This window comes from Andrographis paniculata, unplaced genomic scaffold (genome assembly GCF_009805555.1).
Source record: "Andrographis paniculata isolate CXL003 unplaced genomic scaffold, ASM980555v1 Contig51END, whole genome shotgun sequence".
Classification (NCBI taxonomy): domain Eukaryota; kingdom Viridiplantae; phylum Streptophyta; class Magnoliopsida; order Lamiales; family Acanthaceae; genus Andrographis; species Andrographis paniculata.
Window position 1 is genome coordinate 2187541 of NW_026137586.1, and position 20482 is coordinate 2208022.

The following is a 20482-nucleotide window of genomic DNA, read 5'->3' on the forward strand; positions in this document are numbered from 1 at the left end:
ATATAACCTACAATATAATTATATTGAAAACAGATGTGTTGAAAACATGGTCGTAAAAAATATGACTGCAGGAACATGAGACTATAGGAACATGAGTAATCAACACGGCACGTCCCGTCACCCTTCTGAGTCATCCAACACGGCCGTGTTGAGTCCTATTCAATCACCTTGAGACTAAAATTGAAAAATTTTCATTTAAGTGAACCAAAATTGATAAAAAAATTTCGAATGAAATCAAAATTGATAATTATGATATTGAATAAAACCAAAAATAATTTTTGATTTTTTTTTTAACTATTAATTATTTAATTTTATGATTCTTTATAAAAATATATTACTTTTATTCACATCCAAATAATAATAATAGTTTTTTTCTTTTTAAAAGAACAATTATCAACGAAAAACACTTCTTTCTATGTATTCTATACAAACTAAAGCCGCAAAGTGGAGGTGCAAGAAGACTTATTCTTTCTTTACCCAGGGTGTAGCTGTAATTCTGGATACTCAAATCACTATAGCTTCTTTAAATCAACCAAAAGCTCCATTCACATTGCAGCTATTCCCTTCCCTGTTAATAGTCAAATAAATTCTGTTAAAAGACAAGAAATTCAAGGTCTACATTGTTTCAGATCTTGTTTTTGCATTATATAGTTTATTACTGTATCAATTATTTTACCTCTAAATACATCTCATGTTAATTTATTTATTTATGTTTTAAATATCATATCCAACACTTATTTTTCGTTCATTACACTACATCGAACATCTATTTTATTTCCAGTCTTTTTCTTATTTCAATTCTACGGAAACCTTATTAGATGGGTATATTTCATTATGATCCCTATATATATAGTAAAAAACACACCAACTGAACTGGGGTGGGGGGTTGGAGAATTAGATATGGAGTTCTAAAGAAAGCAAATTGGCCTCATAACTTCTAAACAGAGGTGAGAATTGTAAAATTTTTACTAAACTACAAGAAACATAATCCTACAAGGTTTATGTATAGATGAGATGCACCGCAAAAAGATGTACCAAATCTTCTTGAAAAGATCCCATGATCTTATTAAAAGTGTAAGTGTCAAAAAGAGTTAAAATTATGCAGTAAAAGTGACAAACAAAAATCGATTCAACTTAAAAACAAAAACCTAATACAGTTTATAAACACCTAACTAAATATGAAAAAGACCAAATATATCCTAAAAAAGAGTCACTAAGGTTTGTGTTATTTTCAACAGTATGCAAACATAATAAGAAACACATTGTTGGTAATACGGACTTCGTTGGTAATTTGTCAATTAGGTTTAAGCATATCGATTACAATTACACTGAGGCAAAGTTGAACAGAGAGGCCCCTAACTCGTTTCTGACTTTACTGCTTAGACTTAGGAAAGCGAAAGGGTTCCCCTTAAAGCACTATTGACTCAAGTCCTGAATCGAGAAAGTTTCCATGCAGCTTGTCCAGATGAACTAAAAGAAATCAATATTATGGCATTGACTGTGTTATTCTCAACTTAAAAAATTTAAAAAGTATGATTTCTAATTAAAAGAGATGATATACATAAGGAAGTCAAATACAAATGGAAAAAACCACGACAAGTTAACTAATAGCCAAATACACAACAAAATCAAATACATGTCGTTTGCATATATAAATATATATGAATTTTACGAACTTCAGTAACTAATTATAATATAATATAAGAATGTCCAGTTCACTTGTATGTATATTTATTTCTTTCTTACAAACATAATTATTTAAACACAATTCTGTTTGGTAAATATGTTGTAATATATAAGTTTTGTTATAAAATACTATACATTCAATTGAGTATTTGTATAACAGATAAAAATGCTCCAAACATGTTCATGTTTTAAAGCACAGAGTTATAGGACAACTGGTTTATGTTTTGTTCACAAAGATTGGAAGTGCACCAAGATTTACTCTAAAAAGGCGTTTGGTAAATAGAATAAAATTGTAGAGAAATGAAAGTCGATAATGAAATTGGAGAGAAATGAGATTATGAGAATGAAATTGCAAAGAAAAAGAATTCAGTAGAAAATGAAAATTAATTATTTTGTTTTAATAATTATTTTGTTTGGTAGAACAGTTGAAAAATGTAAAAGAATTGCAATGGAACGATCAAGAGAGAATTTTAACGAATGAAAATTCATGACAAGATTTTTGGTGATTTTTTTTTTTGTTTAAATAATAAATTAGATACGATGTTTCGTAAGATCATATTTTAATATAATTTTTAAAATATCATAAATAATAAATTAAATGTAATGTTTTGTAAAATTGAATTAATATAATTTAAAAAATTGTAAAAATCAAATAGTAAAAAATTTTTTTAAAAAAATACTACATCAATAGTCATTTATTTCCATTTCTCTCTCCTATATAGAGAGAAATGAAAATAATTTATTTTTCAAGTTTTATTTCTTTAATTCAAACTAACAAAATAAATGGAAATAATCTCTCAATTTCCTATGTTTAACACACCCTAGGGGCCGTTTGATTGGATGAATTTGAGGATGGATTTTAAATTGGATTTTAATTACATGGCATTTGAAATACTATGTAATTAAATCTATTATAGGGTTGTAGAATTTTTTCAAAATAATTAATATATTAGATACTTTTTATTTTTATATTGTCTACACAATTCTCCATATCTCACGTAAAAAGATATCAAAACACAAAATAAACACACTCTTGAAATAACACATTATTAGAGACTCCAACCAAACAGGACCCCACAATGATACATGTATGCATGCTTAATGTTAATGACTTTCCATTATTTTACTATCCCTAATTTTACTTTCTATTTTTCAGCCTAAGTTATTTTTGTTCCAATTATATACACCTAACTAATTTTTGTATATTTTTATATTTTTGGTCAATATATATTTATTAAATGATATAATAGTTTGATAAAAAGGACAAATCTTACAAAAATAGGGAAAAAATTGTAAATTTGTTTGCTTGATTATTCAGATGCATTTTAATTATTTCCCTCATTCAAACAAAAAAAAAAAAAAAAAAAAACAAAACAAAAAAAAGAAAGAATTACTATTTCAATGCATTCCTACAAAAAAAGAAAGAAATCATATTGCACACGTTCTTTCTTTCAGAAGCTACAGAAAAAAGCATATCTGAATAGTATATATATATATAAATAAAAATCAAGATGAGATTCGAAATTACCAAGAAGCTCCTTATGACATTTACATATAATCAACCACTTCAAGCTCACGAAACCTCTCGCTTATATTTCTGATTGCCCGTGCTCCACCGTCTGTTATCTCTAGAACCTAATGAAAATACATCAAATACCGTTAGAACTGTATCGTTTTAGGTATTTCTTCCGAAGCTTATAGAAGTAACAGTATTAGGCATTAGTTAAAGAAAAGATAATTAACATTTAAAGTATCCCAATAAACTGAGATGTATAGGCCAGCTCACTGTTGTATGATTAAAAACAAATTAATGTCCACATTTTTATCATCAAAAGGAAAAATATATCCTCCATGCACTCTATAAAGAATGAAGTGAAGAGATGACTTCATTAGCATCCATTTATCGATTATATCTCCCGTCTAATTCTACTCTAAACTTTCTATTCTTACCATTGATACTTGTAGGATACAAGTTATCATCGAAGTACATAATGAATAAGCCACGAGGGATCATATGCTAAGAGTGTGTTTGTTTGGGGGTTTGAATTTTTTATTGAATTTGAATAGTAAAATTTTTGAATTGAAACAGTTGTATGATGAGATATAAATAGATGTTGATGTAATATTTGAATGTAAATTTGATTTTTAGTATAATATAAAAAATAAACATAGATATTTGATTTGATATTTTTGAGGTGAAATTTTTTTATGAACAGTAGAAATTTGAGGAAATATGATAAAAAGGACACACCCTAGATAATACATATTAAGAGCCACTACAACACTTAATGAAATTGTGTACCTCAGGCCTTGAGTTGTGAACTCCACTGGACATTCCCACATCGATACGCCAAATGCTACAGTTGAATTCACTGCATGGAAACCAGAACCTCATCAATTGCACAGATAATAATCTACATTGAAATAGTAAATGAATATAGCTTGTATCGTTTCGAAAGAATGTGACAGGGAAAACTTTAGAACTCGTAATGTTTTGACCTTAAATTGTCCAAATTCTGTACTTCTAACTAAATTTGTGGATGACACAGTTGAGCACCAGAAGCATAGATCTCCAATTTGAACTCAGAGAGCATCAAAACAGATTTTCTACATTTTCTTGAAGATCTTAAATACTAGTTCTTGACAAATAATAAACAGGATATGCAAGACACGCTAAGATCTTAAATACTGCACATGCTGATCAAATTATCTAAACAACTATTTTTACAATATATAAGAAGAGGGACTTCCAATATTCATTAATCTCATGTTTAGAAAACATAAGTACCTTAGATTCATTCAACAATTCTTTGATCAATATCATATGCAATAGCTCTATAAAATAGCATGATTCTAATTGATTTTAGTAGAGTATAAAAGATGACTAGAAGTATTATTATTAATTGTTCACCTAATTTGTACTACATCCCTCAGCATTCATGCATTCGTCAATTCACTATAGAAGTTTTTCTTTTTCTTTCTTTTTTTAATAAATAAATAAAAGAAATGACTTAAAAATTAGGACAACAATCCAGGGCATCGAAATAATCCTTCAAATTGGTATTTGGTGATTACAACTCTCTTAGTGGGAGCAACATCCTATTGATTAATTTATCACTTGTTTTGAAATAGTGTACGTGCCATTACCATGCAATCTAAAATCTTACAATAATAGAATGTTTCAAAGCATATTACCAGTTCACTCCTGTTGATTGCGGAGTATGTCCTACGACCATAGCCTTAGCACCCACTGCTTGAAGTGTCTCCTGAAGGACAGCTTGAATCTGATGAAAGTCACTTCAGGATTTATAGCTGCTTACAAGATTTCAATACAAGAAAAATAGAAAATACTAGATGCATTGGGAATGTCCAGTCAATATCTCATACTAGAACATATAATTTATGCAAAAGCTAAAGTCACAACGGAAGTTGGAGAAAAATTCGATGCAGATGATTCAGTGTTTTTCCTAATTGGAGCACAATGCCTCATTATTTTGGTAAAATATAATTACAATTATAGAGAAAACCAATTGCTGAGGGAAATCGTTTCTTGGCAACTCAATCTCAAGAAGAGAGATATGATTTAAGGAAATGTGGTCCCCATTGCCTGAGGGGACTTTGGGAAAGAAGCAAGTAAAAGATAGAGCAAGAATATCGGTGACATTGACAATAAAATAAATAACCTGATTGATCTGATGATCATTCAAATGTGACGTGTCTCTTGAGTACAGACGGCTCCACACGACACTGTCATAGCCTTTCATAGCTATGAAGGGGATATTCGAAGAATTGTCCCCGAGGCCTTTCATCCACAGAGATACTTCTCTATTCATCCTCTCTATGCCATATTGGACTGCAATAGAGAGAAAATGTTTTCATTCATTCTGTATTATATTTAGTGATCATAATTACAGAGATTTTGGCACCACATTCACCATGATGAGGAAGAAGACCACCATGACAGAATACCCAATCATTGATTTTGAGAACAACTGCGTTCTGTGCCAACTCAGATGCCAGAGGACCCCCAGGTCTCAGAAGAATTGATCTTGAAATGACTCCCTTCTGTCTCTGTCCTAATAACCGGATGATTAAATTAGAAACAAAAAAGTGATGTATAGTATCCCGACGAATCAGCACTAAGCCCAACCCCCCGGGGCGGTCTGGTAGAAGAATTCCATCAATTTTTTTATGTAGATTTCAAGATAATTTGTAAGAAGCTATCTCCAAATATGGTTTAACATTCATAATGATTTTAGTGATTAGGAAAAACAAACTTTAATGGCATTGAAACTAGACAAATATGAAATCAATTCAACAGCACAAGTTCTTCAAGAATGAAAAGGACGTCAGACCAACATGCTTACAATAATTAACAAGAACTAATGAAACAATTTATCAATAGGTAATCAATCATCTACATCTGTTATAAAAGATCTCTGCAATCTATTGATATTTACACTAAATCACACATACCTTCACCAAATTCCAAGGACCCCAATGTTTTTGTGGCACCTTACGGTCTTCTTTCCATCTTTTAGATACACTAGACCAACCAAGAAATGCTTCTTGCCAGTTGTGGCCACAGGTGTCCAGGTATTCCAGGAAGTCAGCACACTCATCAAATGCACCTGAATCAACATACCTGAAATCCCCTTCAACGTTCAAGGTTTCATGATTTCCATTAACCTATAAATATGACAAGCAAAGGATTTGTTAAAAATCCCTTTTTGCAGAACAGAAAGAGTCATAAGCAAGCAGCTTAAGCGCAAGGAGTCGGCAAAGAATCCGAACTAAAATGATGAGCCGAACAGAATCGAACTGTATTTTCGGTTCAAATACTGAAAGTTGATATTTGTTCATTTCGGTTTCACTTTCGCTTTTTAATATTTTTTCAATTAACTGAATCGAACCGAATATATTTATATTATTATATTTAAAAATTTATATGAATAATTATATTATATTCAGTTCGGTTTGGAATATTTGCGAATGTTTGTAGTTAATTGGAATTTAGTTACTTTTTAATGTATTGGATTTTACATTAGATTCGAATTATTTGCAAATGATGCAAATATTTTTGGTTAACCGAATTTTTAGTTTGAATACGATTTACAATTTCGAGTACTTGTTTGGTTCAACTCGAATATCAAATACCTATACATTTGCAAACAACCGAACAATGTTCATCCCTATTAAGCACTACGATCAAAAGATGACATTTATTCTGAAATATCTGAAGTATGTTAAAATAGCACAATATGTATATTCTCAAACAATCAGGGTAGAATATTGACAAGGAGATTCTTCACATTTCAAAAAACAACAGACACGATTGGCCGAATTTGAAATAAAGAACATAAATTTGTGTTCAACAGACCTGGAAAACTGCACCTCCGGAAGCTTTCGCCTGTATATCCAAAGATTTCAACAAGGATAAAATTGCAATTTCATCTTCACCTCTATCCAGTATATCTCCAAGCTGAACTAATACCTAATAATGATTGCCAAATTTAAAGAACTTTCACTATCAAATTCCTTAAACAACATTCATTTTGTTAAACAACAATCAAGCTCCACATTCGAAGAATAGTTTTCTTCAAATACGAGCTATACGGATACTTATATCAGTAAAACAGTTATACGGATACTTATATCAGTAAAACAGAGTGCATACCGTTTGTCCACCGACCCACGAATCTTGGCCATCAGAACTCAAAACATCTGCCATCCTCAGGGCATATCTAGCTTTCTCTAGATCTCCATGCAAATCTCCAACTAATAATCATAACAACACAAAAAGCATCACAGCAAACAATAATATTTCAAGATACAAACTTGTAATAGATATTATGCATTCACCAACAGATGCCGCACAATTGCCACATCAATATGAATTATTCAATAAATTGTTGGTTGTTTTAGTGTAATTAGATTTATTCAAAGCCAAGGGAGGCTGAAACTAAGCAAAAACCGAGATGATGCGTTCAGTGCACGGTTCATGTTATGAAAATTTTGCAAAAAGGTGTGTTCTTTGTGTCTCTTAAATTTTTGATTTCAAAAAATTGTATTCAAAGTGAAGAGATGCATCCCTTTCTAAAATAATGTTTCGGTTTGAAATTCAAATTCAAAGTTGAATCGAACAAACATGACTTTTTCTCAATTCCTTTTGAGATTTTTACATCCATACACTCTAAATTCAAGTGACTTCGATTCTACTCATTTTTCTTACCAAAAATCGATTTGTTCTAGTCTTATTCCGTATAAGAAACTCTTGATAGCCATGGCAATGCGTAGTGTGATCATTGTATTTGGAAAACATGATCGACGTGATTCGAAGAACTATAGTCATCCTCATCGTCACCCTACATATCACTACACTTTCCCTGACATAAATAAAGTTCCACTGTACACTTTTCAGATAGATAACATATGATACAATCAGCAAAAACACCCTCCCTAAGCTTCGCTTGATTCTTCAGCACCCCAAAATTCTTCACAAATTTTCAATTGATTTCTATCTCACTCCACAAAATCAACATGAAACTACTCAAAACACGTTAAACCGCACACATCAAAAGGCAATTCATAGGCTTTAGGCATGCACGTACTATGTTCGCTAAAATGCCGCAGAAGCCCTAAAAGCCGAAAGGAACACCGTACCTGCGACGATCCGGCGACCAGGGGCAGAGACGAAACTGGGAGGATCTCCATTGACTAGAATGGGATGATTGAAGCTTCCAGCCGAGGCAATTGCGGTGTGCGGAGCTGAAGCGGTTGAAGCACAGCAGCAAGATATGGCATCGGACAGCCTGTGGTGCGGCGACGGCGGGAATGAAGAAGGGGTTTGGAGACGCAAGGAGAAGCGGAGAGAGACGGAAGCCATTGGTGAGAGTGAGGAGTGAGGTGAGGCGAGCGGGGCTTATGTTGGGCTCCATTGTCGTGTCTGTCGAGGTTTCTTCGCCACGCATTTAGCATCTCTCTCTCCCCCCACTTTGACCTTATCTTCCTACTTTTTCCAACTAATTTCACTCATAGATTTTCGTTCGTGTCATCAAACAAAGCCATTAAATTATTCAAAGTCAATTCTATTCCTTATAATTTTTCATCCATATTTAACCACATATTTTTTTATATTAATTTTGAATTTATATATTTTATTTTATTTAATATATTATTATTATTATTATTATTATTATTATTATTATTATTATTATTATTATTTATAAACTATACAAATTGAATTGATTTTTTAATTCAATAATTTTAATAATTGCTATATGTTACTTTGAAATTGATTATCGATATGAATTACTCTATTCGTCCCAAGATACAATAGTCTTTATTTATCATTTTTGCCAATTTAAAACAATAGTTTTATTTTCATAAATAACCATGAAAATATTTTTTTTTTTTTAATTTTTATTACACAATTGTTATTACTTTTTACACTAATACATTTACAAGAAAAAAAAAAAAAGATTTTTATCCATATTTTTTTACCCACTACTAATATAATATTAATATTTTTTAAATTCAGTACTCAACCCAATTAATAATATATTTATGGGACAAAGGGAGTATTTTATATAATATTTCGATAGGATATTTTTGTAAAAAAGAAATAGTATATATTATTGAAAACTGTATTAAATTAATAATATTAATTTTAATTTAAAATATTAAAAGAATATGTCCAAAACATTTCTTCAATGATTCATATATATATATATATATTTTTGCAATGTTAGTAATATTTTAACAGATAGGTGCTGAAAATATAATTTCATCATTTATGTTGATACTTAAAATTTAAGTTTATATAATTATATTATTTAATGATATAAATTATGTTTTTTTTTTTTTTACTCTTTAGAGGTGGTTTTTTTTTTTGCTCTATATATTTTTTTAAATAATTAAATATTGATATTTTTTTAATAGGAACTAACAGTTGATGCATTTTGGCTAATGACATGATATTTAAAGTAATAAAGTTTAATTAAGTTAACTTAATAAATTATATTACTATTTTATTATTACTTTTTTATGTAAGTGATAATGATATTTTTTAAAATAAGAATTAATATATATGATTAAAAATAATTTAAAATTATATTTAAATATTTAAAGCACTATATTTTAATAAAATATATACGATATAAATATTATTTTGTAGTAAATATAATTTTATATAATATAAATAAATAAATAAATATTTATTTATGATTAATATAAACTAATGTTATAAAAAATATAAAGAGTTTTAAATACATATAAAAATATATATTTATTGGAGAGAAATTATGGATGTGTTTGTTTTGTGAGATAATTTGAGAGATATTCTTTTACAGGTGTAAGGAATATAAAAATAATGAATGTATGTGATATATTAATATTTTTGAAAAAACGTACGTATTTTTTGTTAAAAGAACACACACTACATGGATAAAGACTTTTTGAGTGATCCCACATATAAGATGTTACAAATTTAATTAAATTGATTTATATTTGTTAAATATATTTAATATCAATGAATTTACTTAAAAAAAAAAACATATCTAACTACTCCCTCTGTCCCAGTATAATAATCCTGTTTACTATTTTTGTCTGTCCCAAAATAATACTCTCGTTTCCATAAATAACAATATCACTGTAAAACTACATTTACTTTTTCATTATTATTACACAATTGTCACTACTTTTTACACTAATACATTCACAAAGACAAAAATTCTTTTACTCGTATTTTTTACCCACTACCAATATAATATTAATATTCTTTAAATCTCGTGTCAAACCCAACCCAGACTATAATTTTGGGACGAATGGAGTACTATGAAACAATCTAAAATAAAATTTTTGTCATCTGTTGTGAGACGAAGGAAGTATGATTATTATTTCACATTTTTTGGTACATCAAACACTTCCAAGACTATTATTTATCATAAGAATGTATGACTGTATCATTCATCTCTCCTGTCTTCTTTTTGCTCTAATTAATAATAGGTTGTTTTGTTATTTATTTCTTTTATATTATTACCTGTGGCTATTACTCTGATGATTTGAATTAATCATCACAATGCTAATATTACAAATAAAATATACCAACAACATATGAGATGAATGTAAATCGATAGCACAATATATATTATTTATATAATATAAATAAAGCACATAAATTTATAATATATAATAATGATTCACGCATTATATATATTACAAATCTCACGCATAAATATTATTAACATAGGACACATAAAATTAAAATGATATACTCCCTCTTTCCTGTTGGAAGGGTGACATTTGATTTTTGCACGTAAATTTTTTAATATTAGTATTATATTATTGTAGTAAAAAAAAGACAAAAATATCCCTATTAGTATGGTGTAATATAAAAATAATGACATTTGTGTAATATTTTGTAAGTTGAAAGAGTATTTATTATGTTAAGCAGGTAGTACAAATACTAAATTAGGAAATGGTAACGTTGTTTGGGACAGACAAAAATGGTAACCTTTCATTGGGACGGAGGAAGTATATAGATTATACAACATGCATGTACTATATAATTTATTTTTACGTAGTGTCTATTATATTTTTACATGCTGACTCAGACTAATCAACATTATGATCATTTTGATTATTGTCACTTATTTTGTAATTTTGGTCTAAACTTGAGAACATATGTAGCTGATAGCACTTTAGGAATTTCTAAGTTCAATATATGATTTGAGTTAAAAACACAAATAGAGTGAAAAGAAAGAAGAAAAAGAAAAAGAAATTCACAAGGAAAGAAGAATTCAACATGCTTTATTTATTTATTTTACTCTTTATCTTTTATTGTTTTTTTAATTATTCTTTTACTTTTTCTTTTATAAGTAAAAAAAATAAATAGATATTTTTTTGTTGAAAATATTTCAATACAATTATATATGTCTATGTTGAAATTGTTTGAAATTGTATTGAAATTTAAAATAAAAATTTAATACTATATATAATATAAAAAATAAAAAAATAATTGTGTAATTGGATGTTTGTAGAAGGAAAAATATTTATAAATAGTAGAATTTTAGGCAATATCTTTCAAAGAATATATTCTATAAATTTTTATATTTGAATTAAAATTGATATATTTTAATTATATTATGATTACTATTGATTGTTTTCATTTTAACTATATCAATTATTTTAAGTTCAAAATATATTTTTTTAAAAAATATAACAAAAAAAAAAAAATTTAGACCAAAACAAAAGGTACACGCCATATATTTTTATAGAATTAATATGACTATTTATACTGATTTATATGAATTTTAATGCAATTGGTAGAATTGGGGAATATTGTCTCCATAACATTTTATAAAATTCGATGATGTAATTATTAATATTGATGCAAATATATATTAAACACATTTATATATAAAAAAATTTTATTCAATTTTTTTAACAAAAGCAACAAATGTAACTAAATAATAAATAAAATATATATTTCATTTTTATAAAACATATAGGCACATTGCTTGTAAAAAAAGTCAACTAAAATAATTTCTAACACATAAATATTTTGAAGTATAAATTCACGAATATTCACATAATATAATAGTAAAATTTTATGTGAATCATTGTGAAATTTTTAATAACGCATAAAAATTATACATCTGAATCTTTTTAAATACTCTTCCGTCCAATTTCTATTGTTCTAAAAATATATTTGCACGGTTTTTTAAGTAATTTTTTTTTGTTATAAATTAATAAATTTACAAGATAGAGATAAAAAGTGATAAATAGATAAAGAGTAAAAAAAAAAAATTTATGTTTAAAAAGAAAAATAGGACAATAGTTGTTCAACGTTAGTTTATGAACGCATAGACTAATATTTATGAAAAAAATAATCATGCCTTAGAAAATTTTAAGTGACAAATAATTAATGGATCTTAAAAATACTTATAAATTACAAAATACTTTTCTAAACACATAGATGTTTAATATACAAAATGCTTATTAGATAAAAACAAATTCAGTATTCCCATTTCATAGCATCATAAATTTCTAACAAATTCGACTAATTAACAACCATAACAGTATTCAACGGAAATCTATAAAAAATCTATATCGAAACTTCAACTTCTATCAATGGTAATATATAAAAACAGTCCATTCCCTTGAGCACGAATCGTGCAATTTCCATATCAAAACTCAAATTTGCATCAAACTCAAATATCCATTTGTAATGGTTCGAAGAGTTCTTCCTCAAACACCTTTCCGTCCAATCTGCAATAAAATAATCAAATTTACGACAAAAAAAATCAGGCACATCGACCCCAAAAAATCCCTCGTCGTCACAATATCCTCCCCACTGCCACCTGCTCCTCCACCGCTACCACCGTCACCGCCGGAGATTCCGCCACCAAAACTAGTGTTGTTTTCCATTCTCGACAGCATGTCAAGCTCTGTAATTTCAAAAAAAAAATAAAAATAAAAATGTTAATTAGAACACTTACATAAATCCCTAACAAACATAAAACATACACACCTTCAATCAAGTTCAATCAAACCAAAATCCCTCCAAAAACTCAACAAAAATAATCTAACAACCTAACAACCTAACACAGAACACATATAATATAGAATCACCACAATATAGAATCGCCACGCACGTGTGCATTATGCGTATACATAAATCCCTACAAAATAAAACATAAACACCTTCAATCCTATTCAAACAAACCAAAAAGGCTCAAAAATAAACTCAAACAAAAAAGAATAATATAACAAACTAACAAAAAACTCAGATGACATAAAATTACCAGGTGCATAAATCGCTACACATGCAACATAAACACATTCAATCGAACCAAAAAAACCAAAAGAACACGAACAAAAACACAATATAGAAACACGCACTTTGTAAACTGGATTCCACAGCCGCAATTGTACTCCTTCGTCCCAAACGTCTTGCAGTGCGCCTTCCAATCTGACTCCACGGCGTACTTCTTCGAGCACTTGGTGCAGTTCCACCTCTTCTCGCAGATCTTCCGCCGGTAGTGTTTCCTGATCCCGGTCAAGTCCCCCAACACCCTTGCTGGATTGTGGTGCACGCAGCTAGTCTCCGGGCAAATGTACACCTTCTTCGGCGCCTGTGCCGCCGCACCACTTGTACACGCGCTCCTCTCCAATCTTGCCGGCAGATTGTGAGCTCTTTTGTATAGTTGTAGATTCTGATCTCTTTGAAAAGCTTTGTGGCAGATCTCGCAGACGTATTGATTAGTCGCGAGTAGAGTTCTTGGTGACAACCACGGATGGATCTACATATGGGCTAGGGGGCAACTGACCCTCTAACCCCCAAAATATATGTATTTTTTAGTGTAAAGAATAGTAAAATTATATAATTTTTAGTAATTTGTCATTCTTTTTTTTTTTTTTTATAATATAAAAAATCATAAAAATTTTGTTTGTTTGTTAATTTATATTTTTAGCATTTTAAAATTTATTTTTTATAATAAAAAAATATTGAATTTTATATAGTTTTATTGAAAATTTTTTCAACGCATTTAAATTTTTTCAATTTTTTGTTCTCGGATGTATGTGATATGATTTTTTTTTAAAAAAAAACAAAATTTAATTGATATCAACACTTTCGCCCCCTCCAAATTTTTAGTGCTGGTTCTGTCAGCACTTTTGCATTAGAATCTGATAAGGAAATAAAACAATGAAACCATTATTTTGCATTAGAATCTGATAAGGAAATAAAACAATGAAACCATTATTACATTACTCAGATTTTTATTGTTTAACTAATCGAGTTTCTTGTTAACAATTAGGGCAATTTTTTATATTTAAGATTAGGGTTTTTGTGCAGATTGTCGAGTTCGACCTGGGTGGGTTTTCTTTCGCCTCACCACGGGCGCGGATTGATTATTTTGGAGAGTTGCACCCAAATTCGACATAATGAATTTTGAGATCACTCGAAAACACAGAAAAAGGTTGCTTTATGTTCTTCGATTTCTCTTCACACAAGTGAGAGATTGGGGGAGGGTATGAATTAGGGTTTGAGTGTGGGGAATTGCTGCACCCAAATTCGACATGATTAATTTCGAAAACACAGAAATAGATTATTTTATGTTCTTTGATTTCTCTTCACACTCAGTGGTAGAGCAACGGTTGGAAACTGGGGAGGATATAAATTAGGGTTTAAATGTGGAAAAATGAAAAAATTGAAAGTCCAAACGATGGCTGATCTGGTCTAGTGCAGATTAGGGTGATAAAATGGATCAACTGCGAGAATATGCCGAAATAGACAAATTGGCGGTTGGAATTGACCAAGAAGTTGGGAGGTGTAGAATTGAAGTTAGTTAAGATCCTGAAATTACGATCTGTGTGTCTTTTGTGTATTAATTATCTCTTGTTGTCATCTCTGAGATCATGAAAGCTTCTGGTCAATTCTTTTCTATTTTGTTTTGTTTGATCTCTGGAATCATCGAACTTGTTTATTTTGGGAAGAAGACAACTCTGACTTCCAGCCAAAATCATTCGTGACATTCAACTGTTTTAATTTTTTTTTTTCTTGGTAGTATTGTATTTATATTTTTGACCGAATGTTTTTCAGTTGTGATTATATTTTGGCTGTATTTAAATATTCTATAAATATTTTATATTACTTTTATATTATTACATATATTTAATCTAATTTGTTCATTTGTCCATTATTTATTTATCAATTTCATTTTCATTTTCATTTTGATCTCAACAAGCAATCTACTTAATTTTTTTAGTAATTGTCCAAATTACTTAAATATAAAATTCTACTCAAATTTACACAATATTATAAAAAATATCATAAAAAAAAGCAAAACAAATAGATTTAGGGTTAAAGAAAGTTTCTTTATCCTTCTATTGCATTATTATCCTACAAAATATTAATATTTCAAAATCAACCAAAAAATAAATAAGTAGATAGATAGCAGACGAAATGAAGTATTATACACGAGGGAGGCTGGAAACGGAACAATGCAACCTGGGCGTTGCCATGGTCACGATTCCTCGAGAAATGTTGAAGGATTCCTGAATAAGATGACAATGCGGGCTGTTGAAGCTCTTGAGGTTTTGCTTAATCTGGGAATGGAGATGAGGACTTCTTGCTGTGATGTGGTGCTAAGGGTCATTAGCAATGGGCATCACAAAAGAACTCGCTTTTCGAAGTATTGCATAGAATACCTTGTGGGCTTTGTGACTATCCTTCCTGAAATATATATCAATCACAAGAAATTTTCATCACCAGGATTGCGATGAAAGAAAATCTATGGCAATGTGCACGTTCATGAGTTTTGCATGAATGCACGTGTGTCGCACACTTCATTGTATTAATACATTTGATGTTCGAACCACGGTGATTTAGGTTACTATATATGTGTATATATATCTATATGCATAATTTACAAGTATTTTTAACTATTGTGTATTTGTCTATAGGCGTTAATTCCACGTAATTGCCTATTGCACGTAGGTATGTTAAGCATGTTTATCCTTCTATTTGTGAAAACTATAAATCTACACGCATGTACACAATTATTAATGTACAAGCATCTCATTGAGTGCGTGTTTACCCGTGTGAATCTCACGGAATGGTCGAATTGCACGGCAAGTTTGCTTCAGATTTTCTTCTCACATAAGCAATAAAGCTATGAACTTGTACTTCATGTGCGTCTTGCCTTTATTTATTATGATGACGTGCAATCGCTACCGAAAGTGCGCACTGGGTAAACTTATGAAATAAGAAATAAACATTAATCTTATAACAAACCATACTGATTAGATAAGAAAATAAAATAAATCTTCACTTCGAGAAATCATGAAATCATTTTATCCTTGGCGTGTAAACACACATGCACAAAGAAGAAGCACCATGCTTCCTCCAACTCGAGCAATCATATTTCCAACAATTTTAGGTTTCCTTTCAACACTTGCTCGACAAGAAAAGGCATGCACCTCCTCCCTCAGGTAGACAGACAGACCGACACGTTGTCTTAAGCAACAACCATTCTTTGATGTTGTCCCGATGAAATTGATGCCCACATTCGAGTGTTCCAACATCTTCTGCAGCTTTATAATCCTCCTGGCATATGCTACAAGGCTCTTCCTCGGCTTGACCAGCTCTCCCATTCACATACTTGTGTTGCTTCATATGGGCCATTATTATTTCTTCGCTTAGTCCAGTGCACACATCGGTTGCGTTCCTCCATTGCCAACAATTCCACCCAGAGAAATTTTAGTTCTTTAGTTTCTCATATATATTAGATTTGGTTACTTATTATGATTTGGTTATATCCATTATAGATTAGGTTGTTTTACATTATTACCAGGTGATTTTATGTTGTTTTTGTTCGTGTTTGTTGTTAGCGTTTTTTGGTTTGATTGAACGTGATTGAAGGTGTTTATGGTTGCTTCTGTAGGGATCTATGCATGCGCATATTGCGCACGCGCCTAGAGATTTTATATGGTTTGAGCTCTTTGTTTTTGGATTGTTATTTTTTGTTTGAATTCATTGTTGGGATTTTTTTGTTTGTTTGTTTGATTGAACGTGGTTGAATGTGTTTATGTGTTGCGTATGTTGGATTTATGTGTGCAAGTAATGCGCACGTGTCTGGAATGTTTTGATTATTTGAGCTCTTTAAATTTTTTGTTTTGTGGTTATATTTGTCTTTGTTCGAGTTTATTGTTGGGTCATTTTATTTTGATTGAATGCGATTGAAAGTGTTTATGCGTTGCTTGCGTAGGAATTTATGCATGAGCGTAGTGTGTGCGCTTGACAATTTTATGTTATTTGAGTTTTTTGTTATATTGTTTTTGTTTGATAAAATGTGATCGAATGTGTTATTGTGTTTGGCGTAGGGATGTATGCATGCGCATAGGGCGCTAGTGCCTGACTATTTTATATGGTCTAAGCGTTTTGTTAGGTTATTGTTATTTTTGTTCTAGTTTATTCTTGGGGTTTTTTTTTTGGTATGATTGAATGTGATGAAAGCGTTTAGGTTTTATGTTTGTAGGAATTTATGAATAAGATTTCATATTGTTCGAGATTGGAAGATAACACTAGTTTTGGTGGCGGCGAGCAGGACCGGTCCTGACTTTCGAAGGACCCGGGGCGGACATATAGGATTTAAACTTAAAACCTCAATATTAAATCAAATAAATTATATATATATAAAAATTATACACATATAACATAAATATATAATAGGCCCTGTTTACTATGGGCCTTGGGCGGACGCCCCTCCCGCCCCGGGCCCAGGGCCAGCCCTGGCGGCAAGGGAGGAGCAAACGGTCATAGTGGGGATATTGTGACAAGAGACTTCTTGGGGTCGATCTGACTATTTTTATTTTTATTTTTGTGATATATTTGATTATGATGATGTTATTGCAAGTTCGATAGGAAGATGTTTGACGAGAAACGATCCGAGCTGTTGCATATGTTTGAGTTTGAAGCAAGTTTTAGTTTTGATTGGGAAATTGCACGATTCGTGATCAAGAGAAGGGACAATGTTTATATATATCACCGTGAATCCTTTTGTAGCCCTTAATTAGTTGAAGTTGTTAGAAAATGATGATGGCATGAAATGTAGACAATATATTTTGTTTTTGTCTAATATAACTTGAATATATTAAATCAATCATTTATATGTACGTATAAAAGTATTTTGTAACTCCATAAATTGATATCATTCCAACTGTCAATCATTCATTAAACCATCAAATTGTGATGGAATTATTCCATCGCAACTGCATATTTTTCCATCACCAAATTCATTTTGTGATGGATTTTACATCCAAATGAAAACCGTCGCAAATAATTGGTTGCAATCCCCGAACGACCAAGATGGGTTCCGTCGCAAAAATTGAAATGGAAGTTGCAATGGAAATTCCGTCGCAACATTGAAATGGAAGCGACAATGGAAATTCCGTCGCAACATTGCATTGAAACTAATCTATTGTAAATTTCAACGAAATATTGAAATGGAAGCAACAATGGAAATTCCCTCGCAACATTGAAATGAAATTAAATCTATTGCAAATTCAATTACTTATTTACTTATTTTCACTAAAAATATCATATTTAAATTTATTTTTAATTTAAATATTTTAGTATTCTAAAAAACATATATTTTCTATAAAAAAAATTATAGACAATTAAAGAAAATAGATCCTAAAACACGTTGAAAACGTGCACACACATATATCGAAAGTATTTCCAACTATTTATGTGTCATTTCATTTGATGGTTTAATGAATGATTGATGGTTGGAATGATATCAATTTATGGAGTTACAAAATACTTTTTATACATATAAATAATTGATTTAATATATTCAAGTTATATTTGACAAAAACAAAAAATATTATCTCCATTTCATGCCATCATCATTTTCTAACAACTTCAACTAATTAAGGGCTATAAAAGGATTCGTGATAATATATATAAACATTGTCCCTTCCTCGAGCACGAATCGTGCAATTTCCAAATCAAAACTCAAACTTGCATCAAACTCAAACATCTGTAACAACTCGGATAGTACCTCATCAAACATTTTCCCGTTGAACTTGCAATGACATCAACGAATTTACCACAAAAAATAAGTCATATCGACCCTGAGAAGTCCCTTGTCACAATATCCCCACCATGGCCGTCTGCTCCACCCTCGCCGCAACCGTCACCACCGGAGATCCCGCCACCAAAACTAATGTTGTTTTCCAATCTCGACAGCATGTTGAGCTAATTACCAAATATATATATATATATATATATGAGATAGAACACAAATTAAAAAAAGTTAGGGTTAGGGTTTGGGTTTAATTAATACCTATTGATGCAGGGCGAGTTTCACAGTGACGGAATGAAATATTCAGGCTCAAAACAGTCGAGACCATTCGATCATAATCGCCCATGGGCGCGTACGATGATCGCTCGCTGCACCTGATTGGTTGCCACCATGGTCATGATTCCTCGAGAAATGCTGAAGGGCTCCCGAATAAGATGATGATGATGAGGAGTGTTGAAGGTGTGGTGTGATAGGTGGAAACTGATTTGGGGATGGAGACGAGGACTTCTCGTTGTGATTTGGTTCCGAGGGTCATTGGCTACCAACGTTGAAGAAGAAGCTTCTCTAAATGCTTTTTTTGGTCAATATATAATTTCTATTTTTTACAAATATTCAAACATGCACAAAATACCTTGTGGGTTTTGTAATTATCTTTCCTGGAATATAAACAGATGAAATTTTCAATGGTTAGGATTGCGATCAAAGAAAATCAATTCGAGTGTTCATCAATGTTGTATGAATGCACACTTCATTATGTTAATACATTTGAAGCTCAAACCATGGAAACTTAAGTTACTAAAGGGTATATATGTGTGTACATCTTACAAGTGTTTTTAACTAGTGCATGTTTGTATATGGCTGTTAATTCTATGTAATTGCATATTGCGCGTACATATGTCAAGCATGCTTATTCTTCTATAGATGAAAAGTATAAATCTACACGCGTGTACACATCTATTAATATCCAAGCTTTTTAGTGAGCGTGTGTTTACAAACATGTACAAACATTTTTCTACTCACGTAAACAATAAAGCTATGCCCACGTGTTTTACACGCGCTTTGCCTTTATATGCTACTTGCATAGATTTTTTGTGTGTAAATGTGCATAAAAGCATCTACTTGATAAGTACCTATATATATATATCGTACGATTGATGTAAAGTTATTCATATATTACATGGATGTAAATTTATTCATATACA

The 20482-nt window shown here is 30.5% G+C and overlaps 2 protein-coding genes across 4 annotated transcripts; both read right to left on the bottom strand.

The window, feature by feature from the left end:
- Window positions 1-273: 273 nt before the first annotated feature.
- Window positions 274-8677, bottom strand: LOC127253850 (shewanella-like protein phosphatase 1). 3 transcript variants are annotated; one of them, XR_007839350.1, is made up of 11 exons: window positions 8350-8676; window positions 7364-7464; window positions 7067-7180; window positions 6163-6375; window positions 5622-5757; window positions 5370-5539; window positions 4882-4970; window positions 3989-4058; window positions 3215-3321; window positions 463-568; window positions 274-431 (listed from the first exon to the last, which is right to left on the bottom strand). XR_007839350.1 is itself a non-coding variant. In XM_051278639.1 (10 exons), exons 1-9 carry the CDS (start codon window positions 8570-8572, stop codon window positions 3235-3237), a joined length of 1203 nt encoding a protein of 400 aa, XP_051134596.1. In that variant the 5' UTR covers window positions 8573-8676; the 3' UTR covers window positions 274-568; window positions 3215-3234. The 3 variants fall into 3 exon arrangements, 2 of the variants coding, with proteins under 2 accessions (XP_051134596.1, XP_051134597.1); XM_051278639.1 differs by having other exon boundaries at window positions 274-568; XM_051278640.1 differs by lacking the exons at window positions 274-431; window positions 463-568 and adding an exon at window positions 641-1470 and having other exon boundaries at window positions 8350-8677.
- Window positions 8678-11178: 2501 nt separating this feature from the next.
- On the bottom strand, window positions 11179-16845 carry LOC127253552 (zinc finger protein GAI-ASSOCIATED FACTOR 1-like; the record flags this gene model as incomplete). The annotated part of the gene is made up of 4 exons (XM_051278199.1): window positions 16588-16845; window positions 15701-15837; window positions 13591-13968; window positions 11179-11200 (listed from the first exon to the last, which is right to left on the bottom strand). Coding segments are annotated over exons 1-4 (795 nt in total), but the record flags the coding sequence as incomplete, so codon positions are not given.
- Between the last annotated feature and the right edge of the window lie 3637 nt (window positions 16846-20482).

Bases quoted from the DNA above. Each gene is read 5' to 3' on its own strand.
- LOC127253850 (XM_051278639.1), bottom strand. From the start codon at position 8,572: ATGGCTTCCGTCTCTCTCCGCTTCTCCTTGCGTCTCCAAACCCCTTCT. The intron at 5,758-6,162 runs GTATGTGTGATT...TTATTAGGACAG, and splicing joins GTCCTTGGAATTTGGTGAAG to AGACAGAAGGGAGTCATTTC. The intron at 3,322-3,988 runs GTACACAATTTC...TATTTTCATTAG, and splicing joins TTCACAACTCAAGGCCTGAG to GTTCTAGAGATAACAGACGG.